The sequence below is a fragment of the Schistocerca cancellata genome, chromosome 2, assembly GCF_023864275.1.
Source record: "Schistocerca cancellata isolate TAMUIC-IGC-003103 chromosome 2, iqSchCanc2.1, whole genome shotgun sequence".
Lineage (NCBI taxonomy): Eukaryota > Metazoa > Arthropoda > Insecta > Orthoptera > Acrididae > Schistocerca > Schistocerca cancellata.
In genome coordinates, this window is record NC_064627.1 from 175,835,914 (window position 1) to 175,854,995 (window position 19,082).

Sequence of the window (19,082 nt, forward strand, 5' to 3'; positions counted from 1 at the left end):
TTAGCAGATTGAAAACAAAGATATTTAACGTATAAAAAGAGCGTAGTTGATATTTAAATTTTTGTGTATTTTGTAGAGCCGCACAAAGCAAGTGTTTCGGTTCGGCAAGTCTTCAATTTTGTGATGAATATCCTGATCTGGGAATGTTTAAACGACGAGAGATGCATATCCAGAAAATCTTGTTGTCAGTATCGTAGTTGTGCTTCATGTAAGTGAAAATGGCGTCGGATGGCGAAGCTTCTTGTGGTTCTGACCCAAATTTTGCCGTCATTTGCTCATTTTTAGAAAGATTTGCGAAGTCATGTGGAATAACACACCCAAATATCTCAGAGCTTCAAGAAATGCTAGAGAATACACAAGAAGGTAAGTAAAATCGATAGTTTCGCTAATTATTTGTGCTTTGACAAAAGCGTCAGTACTGTGTGCTGTTAGAGTTTCTCAGTGTTTGGGCATTATTTTGCGGCAGAAATGCAATAAAATACCTTTATACTGTTACGTTTTATAAATCTATTAATATTTCGACCAATTATTTGCTCTCACCGCGTTACAGATGTTACACTATTAAAAATGCTGTAATGACTTCTGCTATGACAGATTTGTAGAGATTATGGCGGGGCTTATTTAAAAAACTGAAGGTGAACCAAAATACCTTCTCAAGATAACTGGGCACAGATCTGTTCACAGTGACACAGTTGACATTTTGTGCTCCACGTTCATAATTAAGATGTATCTGGAAGGTTAGTGTATTTACGAGAGATGTGTACCCTAACCTATATCCAGAAAGACAACAAAAACAAAACCCGAAAGAAACGAATGTACATATTTACTGCCCGATTTTGTCAGTTGTCTACTGCTTGAAAATCTGTTTCCAATAACTATATATATCATTGGCAATCAGTCGAGGAGTTTTCCTAAATAATGTTATGATTGTTCTGTTTGTAAACAGACTGATGCTACTTGAGCCAGGGACGCCCTTTGATTACAATAACAATTTTCTATGTCCCTTCCGTACTCACTATTGATTAACCATATTTTTCCTTTTTTAAAATTAATATTAAAAGTTTGCATGCATAATTGCGTTCTTTATACACATTGTTTTGAGTTGTGTCAAATCTGGACAAGTGGTTTGTATTTTATTGACGTGTTAGTAACAAAGGTATTAACATGAACCGGAGTATATATTTCACTAAAGAACTTCTTAATAGTGTTCTTCTTCTAGAATAAAATTTTTCTTTGAAATCTAAGTATCTGTAAGAGCGCCATGTGTTTGGTTTGGCAGCCAGTAGTTTAACACAATATCTTACTTAAAATTCAGCTGGTTTTAAAAATAATAGCCAGTAAATCAACCAGCTGCAGTACTAAAAAAATATGATTGGTATGCTCAAAACTATATATAATACGTGAATATGGAAGCCAATGCAGTTTGTGAATGCATTTTTTAATGTCCACTTTTTAGTGTATGTGCAGTTTTTATTTTTCAACAGGTGACACCGATTGAGGAAATAACTCAATACCATCTGTAGTGCAGTTCACACTTCTGAACTATTTATACTTCTGTTAAGCAAAAAGCTCACTTTGTTCGTACAGTGCTTAACAGACAGCCCACATTGTTCTCCATTTGTACCAAAAGTAACGGTCTGAATAAATAACAATAATAAGTAACTCAAGAATTATAATAGTACTACCTGCCAATGAAAAATTGAGGTATTCTGACGATAAGTGTGATTTAAATGTTCGGGATTCAATCACTGGTTGAATGAAGGATTTTTTTCTGTTGTTTGCATTTGTTTTGTCTGTAGTAATGATTTGTCAATGAGGAAACTACCAAGTTGCATCAAGGCATGGAGTTGATGTTAAATTGTAAGTCCTGCTATAACTGTTCACTTGAACAGTCATAGAAAGGGGGTGTAGAGGAATGTTCAATACAAGTTGTCAGCTTTGACCAATGACATAGGAAACATGTGGGAAATGCTGTAAACAATATAGCAACTATAACGTGATACTATTGGCGATTTTTTTCAAACAGGCTGAGCTGCTGGTCAGTCTGTCACCACAGCTAGGTTTTTTTGGTAGTGTCACATTCATTGGGTTTGCCAACTCACAACCTTCTAATCAATCCTACTTCATGGGCAAAGCTACAGATGAGAGTGTCATCACAAGCTCTCCCCCCCCTTCCCCCACCCATAAGCTAACGACTTGTACAGAATGTTCCTCTTGTCCCAAGAAAGGCAAGGGCATTCTTATTGCCAATAGGACCATGCCTTGTAATTCTCTGTGGGGTTCAAACCATCTCCATCTTTATGATTACTCTGCAGTTCATACTAAAGTGTTTTGCGGGGAGTTCAAGGAAACACTTTCAAATGCTTTGTCACTTGTTCCCTGTCAAGTAACACACATGAAAAATGAATATCTAAATCTTTCCATGAAAGCTCTGCTGTCTCTTATATTATCTCGACATAGGTGGAAGTCAACAACTCACTCTTATAGCATAATGTGCAGCTCGCTTACTTATGAGACAGAAAGGTGAGTCATACCTTGCTCAAATCCATGCGGCAAATTAAAGACGGTGGCTGGTGCACTGGTTTTTAGGAGGTTTTTCAAGCTTGTTCAGGCAAGTACCGGACAGGTCCCCAATTTCTGCCTCAGGAAGTACTAACAGTTAAAATACAGTCGTATGCAGAATGAAGTTTACACAGTTCATAACCACGTGGCACTCGTGACTTACCTCTCTTAGGAAACTAATAACTGTGGTGACAGGAAGGGCATATGTCACAAAATTAAGTAAAGTAAACTTACCAAATTCTTGAGTACAATGGACCCCTGAGATAAATAGGATTAATGCTAAGTAAAAGAAGCAGAAGAAATGGGAGTCAACAAAATATTTTGGCATTTGGAATTTGACTTCCAGAAAATGTTTGATATGGTGCCCCACTGTAGACTGATGATTAAGTTACAATCATGTGGAATATATTCCCTGAGATGTGAGTATCTCAAAGACTTCTTACGTAACAGAATGAAGTATGTTATTGTTGATTATGAGTGTTCATCAGAGATAAGGGTATCATCCTGAGTGAGCCAGGGAAGTGTTATACGGCTGTTCTTATTTCGTATATACAGATATGATCTGACAGACAGGGTGAGTAGCAATCTGTGGCTGTTTGCTGACTATGCTGTGATGTACGGGAATGTACCATCATTGAGTGATTATAGGAGAACATAAAATGGCTTAGACAAAATTTCTAGCTGGTGTAATGAATGGCAGCTCGCTCTAAATGTAGAAAAATGTAAGTTAATGCAGATGAGTGTGAAAAACAATACCATGGTGTTGCAATACAGCATTAGCAGAGTGCTGGTTGACACGATCATGTCGATTAAATATTAGGGCATAATCTTGCAAAACAATATGAAATAGAAGAGCACATAAGGAAAGGTAGGGGAGGCGAATGCTTGATTTTTTAGGAAAATGTTGTTCATCTTAAAGGAGGCTGTGTATGGAATGCTATTGTGAATCACTCTTGAGTAATGCTCAACCTATCGATTTGGATTAAAAGAAGACATCAAAACAATTCAGAGGCAGGCCGCTGGATTTGTTACCTGTAAGTTCGATCAACACACCAGTATTATGAAGATGGTTCATGAACTCAAACAGCAACCTCTGGAGAGAAGAGGACATTGTTTTCATGGAGCAGTATTGAGAAAATTTAGAGATCCGGTATTTGATGCTGACTGCAGAACAATTCTACTGCTGCCAGCGTACATTCCATGTAAGGACCACAAAGGTAAAATAAGAGAAATTAGAGGGCTTGTATGGAGGTACACAGACAGTTGTTTTTCCCTTGCTCTATTTGCAAGTGCAACTGAGAAGTGAATGACTAGCAATGGTATAAGGTAATCTCCACCATGCACCATATGGTTGCTGGCTGTTTACGTATGTAGATGTAGATGAAAGTTGGTGATCAATCTTCTGTGAAAAGATTTTGCCACATTGAAAGATGCCTTTGCTGTAATGATTGCCATCCCAACTCGGTTATCATATCCATGATACTCTGTCCTCTATTTTGTAATAATACAAAGCAAGCTGCCATTCTTTGAGCTTTTAAGATGTCCTTCTCCAATCCTGCCCGGGAAGTATCCTGCACTTCACTACAATACATCAGAATGATATTTACAGGTATAGTGCAGGCCTTCTCATTAGTAGATTTGTTACATCATCTAAATGTTCTACCATTAAAACACTGCGATCTGCGCTAAATTTTCTTATTTGATGGTTCCAATTTAAGTTAATCATAATTGTAATTCTGTGGTTTTTAGTTGAATTCATAGCCTTTAAATTTGTGTGATTTCTCATGTAATCGAAATTTAGTGATTTGTTTTGTACAGATATCCTGTCAAAATCGTTTGCCGAGTAGGTTTTCTTCTTCTGATGACTACACTAGAAGTTAAACAACAGCATAATTTTCAGACAAACTGTGTTGTCTCCTAAAGTGTTTGTGTGGATTGACAACAGCAAAAGGTCCATAACATTTCATTGTGAACCCCCGATCCTGCTTTTGTATCTTTAAATGACTTCCCAGCAGTTACTATTAACTGTGACCTCTCTAACAGGAAATGACAAATTCAATCATGCAACTTAGGCAAAACTCCATATGTGCACAATTTGATTAGAACTTGCATGTGAGGAACAGTGTCAAAAGCCATCTGGAAATGTGGAATCAACCTGAGAGTATTTGTCGATAACATTCATTGCTTATTGCAAATAAAGAGCCCAGACATCACAGCAGCCTTTGATGTTTTCCATAATCCTGTACATTAAATACATCAAAGCTGTGGAGCACTGTTTAAAGAAAACATTTTTGCTTTTGGTTAGAAACACCATTCTCCATGGACTTGTCACTTGAATGAGGGAATGATGACTTTGTAGTTTTGTCCCTTTTGTTTGGGATCCAAGCAAAGGAACAATTTTTTGGTCTGGGTGTGAGGAATTTGAATATTTTAAAACAGGGCTGTATGCAGGGTGTCCCATTTATCGTGGCCACCCTAAATAACTGTTTGCCCAGGTGCAAATTACAAAATGTTTCAAGCAAATATTCTTTAGCCATCAGGGGGACATCAATCAGCATGATTGTCTTCATTGTAGCTTTGTTTTTTACAAAGATATGAACAGCGGTGTGACTTTTTAAATGACACCATGTATTTTTATTCAGTAATTCATTTCCTCTTCTAAAGACCTATTCAAAAATGTATTGCAGTGTACCATTCACTGAAACACAACGTTATTGATTGCATAACACAACACTGACTTTGAGCCCGGGATCACAAACTTGTCCACTTGCTGGAGTTGTCAGAAAACAAATGAAAACCAAGTAAAACTGTGAACACAAAATGACTCTACTGTACCATTGCCCAGGAGTAGAACAGTCAAAGGAGCTCAAAGTGGTGACTGGACGCAGATACATTGGTGCACTCATTGAATGAAAGAATTATTTACTGCTTCCAGTGTTGCCTGCTGAAGAGAATTACAAGCAACCACGATATGTACCTGCATGTCCTCTGGAATTATTGGAATATTGTGATAGACAGCATCTTTAATGCACCCCCAAAGAAAAAACTCCAGAGGATTTAAATCAGGAGACCTAGTAGGCCGAGTAACTGTTCCTCCTCGACCAATCCGTCAGTTCAGAATACAACGTGCATGCAAGGCACTATGTGCTGGACATCCATCGTGTTGATACCACATAAGTATTCTGGTTCTTAGCAGCACTTCATCCAGAAGAGGAGGAAGAGTTTGTCTGAGGAAGTTGGCATACATTGTGCCGTTTAGACTACCATTGATGAAATAAGGGCCAATAATTGTACCAGGCATCCCACACCAGACGTTAACTCTTCATTGACGCTGATGTTCCACCTGTCTAAGCCATAGTGGGTTGTCGCTGGACCAATAATGCATGTTCCTTGTGTTTACCTGTCCTTTGTTTGAGAAGTAACATTCATCGGTAAATAGAACATATAAGAAGTAGTTCATGATATGGTTATAATAGAAGGAAACATTCCATGAAGGAAAAATATACCTAAAAACAAAGATGATGTGACTTACCAAATGAAAGTGCTGGCAGGTTGACAGACACACAAACGAACACAAACATACACACAAAATTCAAGCTTTCGCAACAAACTGTTGCCTCATCAGGAAAGAGGGAAGGAGAGGGAAAGACGAAAGGATGTGGGTTTTAAGGGAGAGGGTAAGGAGTCATTCCAGTCCCGGGAGCGGAAAGACTTACCTTATGGGGAAAAAAGACGGGTATACACTCGCACACACACACATATCCATCCACACATATACAGACAATGCTTGTGTCTGTATATGTGTGGATGGATATGTGTGTGTGTGCGAGTGTATACACGTCCTTTTTTCCCCATAAGGTAAGTCTTTCCGCTCCCGGGACTGGAATGACTCCTTACCCTCTCCCTTAAAACCCACATCCTTTCGTCTTTCCCTCTCCTTCCCTCTTTCCTGATGAGGCAACAGTTTGTTGCGAAAGCTTGAATTTTGTGTGTATGTTTGTGTTCGTTTGTGTGTCTGTCGACCTGCCAGCACTTTCATTTGGTAAGTCACATCATCTTTGTTTTTAGGTATAAGAAGTAGTTCAGATTGGCAAGGATTTGCTACTGTGCCCACTAAGAGGACTGTATACAATTGTGGAAATCATTCCCATGCAATTCTTGATATAGGTGTACATAGTAAGGATGGATCTGGTGACGTGTAAGAATATGATGTACACTGGTTTTAGGAATGCCAATCTTGTGTTCTAACTGTCGTGTGCTCGCATGTGGATTCATAGCAACGGAAGCAAGAACAGTAACTTCGACAGCTTCGTCATGGTAAGGATGGATCCGGTGATGTGTAAGAATATGATGCACACTTGTTTTAGGAATGCCAATCTTGTGTTCCAACTCTCATGTGCTCACATGTGGATTCATAACAACGGAAGCAAGAACAGTAACTTCGACAGCTTCGTCTGCACGAGTGCTATGATGATTGCGTTCTCGTGGGTTGAAACTTCTCGTTTCCTGAAACGTTGCAACAAGATGAGAAAGTATCTGTCGGGAAGGTGGGTTCTTGTCAGGATATTGCTCTCTGTACAGTTCCGCTGCCTGCGTAGCATTTCACCTACCTTCAACAATAACAACAACAACAAAAACAATAAAAGAAACATTATGTCAATGCAGTTTGTAGGAAGGGCAGCCTTTGCTGTATGCCTACTCTACACAACAGTATGTAAAAGGACTAAACTACTGTACTAAATGTACCGATACATAAGAAAACAGTATTGCAATTACTGTTCTGCTAACTTACATTCCCCATGGATGAGTAGCATTTGCACCTTCTCTTCATTGGTGTACATTCTACTCACACAACTCTTCAACTGATGATGTTTGATGAAATGACGGGTGTGCATTCTACTTATGTTTGCATTTGTCTTCTGTCAATGTCAACACGTGGATGTGTTCCATTACCCTGATACCTGCACTAAGCGCTGGGAGTGTCAACGTCAATGTTGTGTTATGTAATTAATAACATTGTGTTTCAGTGAATGGTACACTGTGAAACATTTCTGAATAGGTCTTTAGGAGAGGAAATGAATTACGGAATAAAAAATACAGGGTGCCATTTAAGAAAGTCATACCACTGTTCATATCTTTGTAAAAAACAAAGCTACAACGAAGGCGATCATGCTGATTGATGTCCCACTGACAGCTAAAGGGCATTTGCTTGAAACATTTTGTAATTTGCACCTGGACAAACAGTTATTTAGGGTGGTAAAGATAAATGGGACACCCTCTATATTAAAGTACATTATGGCAATGTAAATTAGGGTATATTGCTGGTCGCCGCATAGAGGAGTTGTTAAGTGTCGAACAGGGACATTTAAAAGGAGAATGTTGGTTATTAATTGTTCATCAGATGTGTGTGTGCGTACACACACACACACACACACACACACACACACACACACACACACAGCAGGCTCAGATTTAACCCAGCTTTAGGCAATTAAGAAACAAGGATGGAAACTTTATCGGTTGTATTTATGACCCATCCTAATGAAGTTGACTGATAGGAGATTATAACTTAAATCCTGGATTATTTGTCAACTGTGATGTCTCTCTGTACTGCACTTTCCTTTGTTTTTAGGAAACTATTGACTTTTTATCATTATTTTTTCTGCTACAGAGTTAAATGCAACAAAATACATGCTTCACAGTTCACTGAATTCTCGGAGTCATAGAGCATGTAGAGTTCTGTAATCCTAATTTTTTATCTACTGTATCTAATCTGTTGTATAAACTTTATTTCATGCACATACATCAGTATCAAGCCTTCCATCCTACTTTTTATCTTTTCCCCAAATGTTGAGAAAACTGTTTATGATCAAAATTTTTGCTAAGATTTCCATGCATTTGGCTGGCATCTCATTGTAGGTACTTTCATTCATCCTTCAGTGAAATCAAAATGTGCAGGATTGAAAGAGAACATGATGAAAAGTGGCAGTCTATTGTTTGTTAATATTTATCGCTACCAACACTAACCACTGCTCTTCTCACTGAGAGCTTAAATTGAGAGGTAGAGACAATCTTTCTTGTGCATTTCTCTTTTTCACAAAAGAAAAAGAAAAAGAAAAAAAAATGCTGAATGCTTTGAGATAAGTGTGTACTGTTCTGAATGGTCAGTAACAGGGCATAAAAAGGAATGACAGCTGTAATGTGACACAATTGAAAAAAGTGTCTGAAAATAAATTAATCACCAAAAGCCGCGAAAAGGAATTACCTGTAATGTCACATAACTGAAGAAAGTGAGTAAAAATAAATAAAGAAATAAATCACAAGGTACTTTGTGCAAGAGTAACTTGTGCATGAATTTTTTTTATTAATGGTACAGGTACAAGTATGCTTATTGAAATATTCTTTGGAAGTAAAATGATGAATATGAGAAAAGATAATATGCATTGAAAGAAGAAATAGTCCCTCCCCCCTGCTGGAATTTAAAAGATTAAAGTGATAGAGATGACAATATATTTTAAAAATGTATGCTGAGATAGCTACTTACATGTTCCATAAGTTGTGTTTGTAATTATCATTGCACCATGGAATGAGTCATCAGGTACATAAAAGCTACTTACAAATCTTAAAATTTATATGTTGCTACATGCTGGTCATTCACAGAAGAAATGGAGGGACAAGACTACGTTGGAAATGATTTTGGGATCAGGATGTATGATGCTTGCAGATTACATGGTGCAGCTTTATATGAGACTGAAGTCAGTGTGGAATAACTTTTCTTGACAGGGAGGCACAGATAAATACATCCAACAGTGACTTCACTTTGTAGCCGTATACTATACGTGGCTTACAAAAAGACTGTGAAAAGCATCCCTAAATCAAGATGAATAGAAGGATGTGTTTGTACATAAAAATATTGTAGTAATTTGAAACTATAGTAAGTAGAGAATACAAAGTCCTTGGGTGGCAAAAAGGTGTAATTGTATAAATGCCAATCATACCGATTCTACCAGTAGTTCAAGAAAACTTCCAAAAAGTTCAGAAAGAATGTTAAAATGTGTATAAGTAACGGAGAAAAGAAACTGACTATTTATGATATTAGAATTGAACACACTGTCAGAATTGTTTTCAATTTGGAGAGGAATACGATGGAAAAGTTAACGCATGTGTGTATTAAATTTGAATTTGATTGCAGGGGAATAATTCTGAACAGAAGTATGTAGTTATTTGGTACAAAGCAGATGTGTAACCAAAGTGAAAGAACTGACAAAGAATCTAGTTACTGATGAGGAGTTTAATGAAGAAAAACTATTATTAGTGTGATAGGGGATTTGGCATGTTTGTAACATAATGAATGAGCCACCATAACCTGTAGCTCGATAGGAGCTATTAAGCAAATACTTTGTACACAATACTAAAGAAATGTAACCAGAAAAATGTGATATGACTCTGAAATAATCATAAGCAAATTCATATATTAAAAAGGAAACAGATTGCTTGTTAAAATGTGTTATCGGTTACACACAAACAAAAAAGGTAAAGCAAAAGATTTAATATATATATATAACTTGATTCTCAAGCAGTGATGCATTGATTTCATACTCCCTTTAAAATACTACATCTACACCTCCACTCTGTGAACCACTGTGGCAGAGGGGACATTCCATTGTACCAGTTGTAAGGATTGTTTCCTGTCCAAATATGCGGCACAGGAAAAGTGATTATTTAAATGCCTCTGTGCATGCTGTAATTAATTAAATCATGCACTCCTGATCATTAAGTAAACGATATGTAAGTGGTTGTAGTATATTCCTGGAGTCGTCATATAAAGCCGGTTCTTGAGACTTTTTAAGTAGGTTTTCTCTGATAATTTACTTCTATCTTCAAGAATCTTGCCAGTTCAGTTTCTTGAGCATCTCTGTGACACTCTCCCATGGGTCAAACATACCTGTGGCCACATGTTCAATATCTTGTGCTTATGCTGTTTGGTATGGGTCCTCAAACACTACAGCAATATTGTGGAATGAGTTGCACGAGTGATTTGTATGCCATTTCCTTTGTAGTTTGATTGCATTTTTCCAGTATTTTACCAATAAACCGAAGCCTACCACCTGCTTTTCCCACAAGTAAGCCTGTGCGATCATTCTGTTTCATATCCCTACAAAGTGTTACAACCAGGTATTTCAAAAAATGGAAAATCGAGGATGGAATGTAACAATATTATGAGAAGGAAAGTTGCAGCTCACCATATAGTGGAGATGCTGAGTCACAGATAGGTGCAACAAAAAGAAGTGACTCAGCATCTCCGCTACATGGTGAGTGGCAACTTTCCTTCTCATAATATTGTTACACCCAGGTATTTGTATGATTTGGCCAACCAGCTGTGACTCGTAGATATTATAGTCATCCAATACTACTTTTTTTCATTTTGTGAAGTGCGCAATTTTACATTTCTGAACATTTAAAACAAGTTGCAGATCTTTGCACCACTTTGAAATCTTATCAAGAGCTGAGTGAAAATATGTGCAGCATCTTTCAGACAGTATTTCATTACAGATAACTGCATCGTCTGCAAAAAGTCTGAGATTATACTATTATCTGCAAGGTCATTAATGTACAATATGAATAGTGAGAGTCCCAACACACTTCCCTGGGCACACCTGAAGTTGCTTCTACATCTGATGAGAACCCTTCATCCAAGATAACATGCTGTGTCCTCCCTATCAAAAAATCCTTAATCCAGTCACAAATTTCACTTGATACCCCATGTGATCATACTTTTGATAATGAACAAAAATGTGAAATTGAGTCAAATGTTTTTCAGAAAGCAAGAAGTACAGCATCTACCTGACTGTGTTGATCCAAAGATTTCAGTATGGCATGTGAGGGAAGTGAGAGTTGGGTTTCACATGAGCCTTGTTTTCAGAATCCATGCTGTTTGGCATGGAAGAGGTCATTCTGTTCGAGATAGCTCATTGTGTTTGAGCTCTGAATACGTTCTAAGATTTTACAACAAATTGGTGCTAGGGATATTGGATGGTAATTTTGTGGATCACTTCTACTACTCTTCTTGTAAACGGGTGTGACCTGTACTTTCTTCCAACTACTGGCCATGGTTTATTTGTTTGAGAGATCTATGATAGATTATAGATAGAAGAGAGGCTGACTCAGCCACAAATTCAGTGTAGAATCTGATAGGGATTCCATTGGACCCCAGAGCTTTGTTCATTCTTAATGATTTCAGCTGTTTCTCAACACCACTAACACTTATTTCACCCATCCTTTCAGTGCTATGAAGATGAAATTGTTTTTCCTTTGTAAACTTTCTCTTGGCAGCCAAACACATTTCATTCAGGATCTCTCTATCTATAGTCCTATGTTTTGTTTTGCACCTATTATGCAGTAGTCTCAGTGTCTTTACAGTGACTGTATATTGTGGAGGGTCCCTCCCATTATGAACTTCTGCTGGGTACATATCTATACTGTGCATGGTCAACTATTTTTTTAAAACTTGAGTCATAGTTCCTCTAAAAGCTCCTGCCAGTGCTGAAAGTTTCAAGATCCTCATTTAGAATGACTGCCTTTTTTTATCTAGTTTACTGAAAATGCATATCTTTGTATTTGTTTTAGTTGTCCTTTATACATTGGTAACCACTGTTGCTACAACATCATGGTTACTGATACCAGTTTTGATGGGAACATCCCCAAAGAGTTCAGGTCTCTTTATTGTCATTAAGTCTAGTATATTTCTATTGTGAGTGTGATTATGAACTATATCTTCTAGGTAGTTTTCAGGTAAGGCATTTAGTAATGTTTCACATGATGTCTTGCCACACCCACCACTAACAAAACCGTAATTTTCCCCATTGATTGTTGGATAATGAAAGTCTCTACCAATGATTGCAGTATGATTGTGGAACTTACAAGTGACCTGAGGTTTTCTCTAAAGTTTTCGGTTACAGCAGGAGGGGAATATGGCACATGATGGAAGGAACCAGTTACCATTTTATTACCACCCCCGACACTGAATCTTGCCCAAGGAATCTGACATGCAGCTTAAATTTCTATCTCGGTGGATTTGAGTTTCTTGTGTTCTGTGAGAAATACACCACCTCCATTTCCCATTACCCTATCCTTTTGATCAACACTTAAATTTTCCCCAAAAATATCACTGCTATCAACTTTAGGTTACAGCCAGCTTTCTGTACCTAGTACAATGTGAGCTTTACTATTTTCAGGAGTGCTTCAAACTCTGACACTTTGTTTTGAATGCTTCAGCAGTTATCTACTAGGATTTTAATACTCTCGCCTGTAGGGGATTTACTTGTGGACTTTACAGTAATGCTTCTTGGCCTCCTGCAGCTGTCTTTGTTGGAATTCATGGGGAGTCAATCTGGGGGAAAAAAAAAAAAAAGAAAACTCACCATCAGGTACCCCCACACGCAGTCAGCTACTTTGATAGCAACTTCTGATATGTAGTACATACCTGACCCATTTAGTGGTACCATACAGTTCTCAATCCTGTGACACAGCATAAGTTTATCTCAGTAAAAATCGTAAAAATCTTCAGCATCAACAAAGTATGTGTTCTACGTGGAGCAGCTATCAGTACAGATACTATTGTGGAACAGTATTTGGCAAGAGTGGGACAGAGAAAGCAGTCAAAAACAGGGAATATATGTGCACGGTATATGAAAGTTGCTTATAGAATGCAAGAGGTCTACATAACAGCGTCCACGTAAAAGCATGACGAAGAAAACAGAAGCCAGATCATTGTTGATTTTTGTCATGTCATGAGTTTTTCTGTAAAGACCGTTTCAGAAACTTGCTAAACAGGAGCTAAAATCAGGTTCACTCAGTCACAGAATACAAAAAATAGTGAAGATTATGATTCAGTACACAGGGATGTGATAAAACCTTGCAGAGGTAGCACTGATGTATGTAGAAAATGTGGGCAATATGAGAAAGTTTAAATAACGTCAGGGATCCCAATACTATTTTCTTAACAGTTGTATAGAAATCAAAAAAGCTTTGAGGATTATGTTTATATTAAAGTATGTCAGCGGCATCAGGCTCTCTTCCTAACAGTGCAGAACTTTTTTGACACCTGATGACTGTAATAGAAGAGTGTGGTGGCAGCTAAGTACTAATGCAGCTTTGAGTGTACAGTTCCACTGGTTTTGTAGCGAGGTGGGCAGGCGTAATTTGGGCTAGCATCATCTACAGATGTCGGACATCTCTAACAGTCTTGAGGATAATTTGAGGACTGTGCAACATTGAGACAAGATCCTCCAATCTATTTTATTTATTTATTCACCTAGAGAGCATGTAGTACAATAATATCAGAAATTTCGTAAGTATTACAGAAATATTCCATACATATTATAAATGGACATGTGTGTGTGTGTGTGTGTGTGTGTGTGTGTGTGCGTGCGTGTGTGCATACATGCACGTGTGCACATCTCCTCCTAAACCATTGGACTGATTTCAACCAAACTTGGTACACATATCTCTTACTGTCAGTTAACAATCACTGTTGGGGTGAAAAGCACCTACCTATCATAGTTCAGGAGATACGACTTCATAAATGAGATGCCTGAAAACCTACCACACCATGCACAGCATTGAATTGTATTACTTCTGTACTACTAGCTGTATTTGGAATAAATTTTGCAGGCAGTATCCACATAAAATGCTAAATGCTTCTACAAAAGAATATCATGGTATCAGACATAGTTCAGGAGATATGATGTGATAAAAACTGAGATCCATAAAGAGCTGTTGTATTGTGCATGACGTTTAAATGTATTACTTCTTTTGTACTTACTCTATTCGCAACACATTTTCCAGACAGTACCCACAAAATTATATCATTGTATGACAAATAGATTGGGAGAAATGACACCATAAACACTAAGATGCGTGAAAACCCGCCACATCATGCGTGGTGTTTAAAGTTATTACTTCCTGCTGCTAATTCTATTTGCAGCATATTTCACTGACAGTATCTGCATATGCAGCTGAATGTACCTACACAGATATATCATTTTACATGCCCAAACTCTTTGCCTTTACAAATCTCTGCTTGTGTCTGTGTATGTGCGGATAGATGTGTGTGTGTATGCGAGTGTATACCTGTCCTTTTTTACCCCTAAGGTAAGTCTTTCCGCTCCCGGGATTGGAATGACTCTTTACCCTCTCCCTTAAAACTCACATCCTTTGGTCTTTCCCTCTCCTTCCCTCTTTCCTGATGAAGCAACCGTTGGTTGCGAAAGCTTGAATTTTGTGTGTATGTTTGTGTTTGTATGTGTATCTATCAACATGCCAGCGCTTTCGTTTGGTAAGTCACATCATCTTTGTTTATGTATATAATTATGTAGCCATAATTAGAAATTAATATGTGATGTCAGTATAAAATGACTCCATTCCACTTCATTTCAATATATTTCACAAATGATCCATGGAAACTAACAAAACTACCATAAAACATGAGGCTGATGTACATGTTCTATACGTCAGCCTCATGTTTTATGGTAGTTTAGTTAGTTTCCATGGATCATTTGCGAAATGTATTGAAGTGAAGTGGAATGGAGTCATTTTATACTGACATCACATATTAATTTGTAATTATGGCTACATCCTGAACATTTATACTTGTTTAGTGTACTATACAGAGTTGTCAAAAATCAAACATTGGAAAATCCAGGATGGAATGTAACAATATTATGAGAAGGAAAGTTGGTACTTATCATATAGCAGAGATGCTGAGTCGCAGATAGCCACAACAAAAAGATTTTCACAATTAAAACTTTCGGTCATCGGCCTTTGTCAACAATAAACACACACACACACACACACACACACACACACACACACACACACACACACACAAAAGCAAATGCCGCTCACACACACGACTGCAGTGTCAGGCAACTGAAACCACAATGCCATATTGTGTTAGTAGTAATTCCTACCCACCAACATTTACACACTACAATAGTAGAAGTTCATCTACAGAATAGAAGCAGTTCTCAAGGAGAAATTTCTTAAGTTTGTTTTCAGATTTAATTTGGCTGTCTGTTAGACATTTTATATCACTGGGTAAGGGATCAAAAATTTTGATTGCAGCATTATGCACCCCTTTTTGTGCTAAATACAACTTTAATGGGGAGTAACAAATGTCATTTTTCTCTTGTATTTAATTATGTACATTGTTGTTCCTCTTGAACATTAGTGGATTATTTAGAGCAAACTCCATGAGAAAACAAATATATTCTCAAGCAGTAGTCAGAATGCCCAACTCCTTACACAAATAGCTACAAGATCATTGTGGTTGAGCATCACATATATTCTTACAGCATACCTTTGAGCAATGAAGACTTTAACATTAAATAGAAAAACACTTCCTAATTTTCTGTAAAATTATATTTATTTGGTCACGAACTGGCTATCAGCTTCTTAGCCAACCTTCGTATGACTGTCGCAAAGACAGATGTCTGTGTTTGTGACACTCCATTGTCACTTCAAGATGGCCTAAGAAGCCGAATACTGCTTCATGACCAAATAATTTAATGTTGTAAATAGTCTTCACAGGTTTTACAACACATCCGCTTGAAGAGACACATAATTTGATGTTATTACTGTGTTCTACCAAGCACCGACTGAAAATTCAGTTAATAAATACTTTCTTTCTTAATGATGAGTTACCCCAGAACATTATTCAGTATGACATTTTTGAATGAAAATATGCAAATATATACCAACTTACCGTTTTGTCTGTCCTGGCCCTGGAGCTTTGTTCAGTGTTAATAATGTCAGCTGTTTCTCAACACGACTGACACTAACATTTATTTCACTTGTCTTTTCGGTGGTGCAATGATTAAATTGGTTTTCCTTTGCAAAGGAACATTTCAAAATGGAGTTAAGCATTTCAGCTTTTGCTTTGCTTCCCTCACTTTCAGTTCCTGTTTCATTCACTAGAGATTGGACACTAACTTTATTGCCACTAACAGCGGCTTTATATACAGCCAGAATTTCTTTGAGTTTTATTGAATACCATTGGACAATATTTTGCTACAGTATTCACTGAACACTTCACACACTGCTCTCTGGACAGTCAAATATGTTTAATTCAGCAACTTTCCATAGTCCTATGCTTTGTTTTACATCTATTATGCAATAGTCTCTGTTTTTTTAGAAGTTTCCTTCTGCTGGATACATAGCTGTCCAGTGCATGGTCAACTATTCTTTTAATCTTGAGCTATAGTAGTTCTACATGCTACTGTCCTGTGCTGAAAGTTTCAGATTCCTCATTTAGATATGACTCTGCTACTTTTTTTTTCTAGTTTACTGAACACACATATCTTTTTGTTTTACGTGTTCTTTGTACTTTGACAGTCAGTGTTGCCACAACCATGTCATAGTGCCTGACACTAGTTTTGATACGAACATCCTCAAAGAGATTAGATTTGTTTGTCGCCATTAAATCTATTTCCGTCATGAATGGGGTTATGAACTGTCTGTTGTAGGTAGTTTTCAAAGAAGGTGTTTAGTAATGTTTCACAGGATGTCTTGTCACACTCACCACTAACAAAACTGTAATTTTCCCAACTGAGTGTTGGATGACGAAAATGTCCACCGACGATTACAGTATGATTGGGGGACTTACAAACAAATGACCTGAGATTTTCTCTCAAGTTTTCGGTTACACGAGGAGGTGAGTGTGGTGAGTGATAGAAGGATCCATTTTCCATTTTATGCTCATTCCTGATACTGAGTCTTGCCCAGACAATCTCACATGCAGCTTAAATTTTGATCTCAGTAGATTTCAGTTTCTTGTCTACTGTGACAAATACACCACCTACATTTCCTATTAGCCTAAAGGGTTTGGTGCAGCCCGCCACAAATTCCTCTCCTGTGCCAACCTTTTCATCTCAGAGTAGCACTTGCAACCTACGTCTTCAACTATTTGCAGGATGTATTCCAATCTCTGTCTTCCTGTACAGTTTTTACCCTCTACAGCTCCCTCTAGTACTATGGGAGTTATTCCCTGATGTCTTAACATATGTCCTATCATCCTGTCCCATCTTCTTATCAGTGTTTTCCATACATTCCTCTCCTTGCCGAGTCTTCAGAGAACCTCCTTATTCCTTACCTTATTACTCCGCCTAATTTTAAACATTCTTCTGCAGCACCACATCTCAGATGCTTTGATTCTGTTCTGTTTTGGTTTTCCCACAGTCCATGTTACACTACCATTCAATGCTGCAGTCCAAATGTACCTTCTTTAAAATTCCTTCCTCAAAGTAAGGTCTATATTTGTTACTAGTAGCCTTCTCTTGGCCATGAATGCCCTTTTTGACTGTTCTAGTCTGCTCTTTATGTCCTCCTTGCTTTGTCCACCTTGGATTATTTTGCTGCCTAGGCAGCAGAATTCCTCAGCTTCATCTACTCTGTAATCATCAATCCTTATGTTAAGTTTCTCACTGTTCTCATTTCTGCTACTTCTTATTACTTTCATCTTTCTTCGAATTACTCTCAATCCATATTATGTACTCATTAGACCGTTCATTCCATTTAACACATCCTGTAATTCCTCTTCACTTTCACTGAGGATAGCAATGTCATCAGCAGAACTTATCATTGATACCCTTTCACCTTGAATTTTAATTCCACTTTTCAACCATTCTTTTATTTCCATCACTGCTTCTTCCATGTATATATTGGACAGTAGGTGCAAAAACTGCACCCTTGTCTTAATCCTTCTTAATCCGAGCACTTCCTTCTTCATCTCTCACTCTTATTATTCCCTCTTCAATCTTTTACGTATTGTATTGTACCTGTCTTTCCTGCAGCTTACCCCTATTCTTTCTTACGATTTTGAACATGTTCCACCATTTTACATTGTCAAATGCTTTTTCCTGGTTGACAACTCCTATGAATGTGTCTCAGTTCTTCTTTAGTCTTGGTTCCATTATCAACCGCAACATCAGAACTGTGTCTCAGGTGCCTTTACCTTTCCTAAAGCCAAATCGACCATCATCTAACAAATCCTCAGTTTTCTTTTCCCTTCTTCTTACCCTATCCTTTTGATAAACATTTAAATTTTCCCCAAAAATCTCACTGCTAACAGTTTTAGGTTAAAGCCAGCTTTCTGTACCTAGCTCGAGGTGAGCTTTATTGTTTTCAAGAGCACTTCAAACTCTGTCAGTTTGTTACAAATGCTTCGACAGTTAACTACTAGAATTTTAATACTCTCACCTGTAGAGGGCATTCTTTTGGACTTTACGCTTATACTTCTTCATCTCCTACAGTTATCATTATCTGAATTGGACAGAGAGTCACCTAAAAAAAAAGAAAAAAAAAACTTGTCTGTATCCCACATGCAGTCATTTACCTGGGTATCTGCCTCTGATGTGTAGTGTGCATCTGACCCACTTAGGGGGACCCTACAGTTCTCAACCATGTGGTACAAGTCCCCGAAGTTGTAGCCTAGCTTGTCACAGAATCTTCGAAGTCGCTGC

The 19,082-nt window shown here is 37.6% G+C and overlaps 1 protein-coding gene across 1 annotated transcript in view; it reads left to right on the top strand.

Annotated features, from left to right (window-relative positions):
• The first annotated feature begins 218 nt into the window (after positions 1 to 218).
• Positions 219 to 19,082, top strand: part of LOC126152217 (titin homolog) — a 157,167-nt gene continuing 138,303 nt past the window's right edge. The window contains exon 1 of the mRNA XM_049915993.1: positions 219 to 363. Within this exon, the coding sequence (XP_049771950.1) occupies positions 219 to 363 (145 nt within the window). The remainder of the gene's footprint in view (positions 364 to 19,082) is intronic.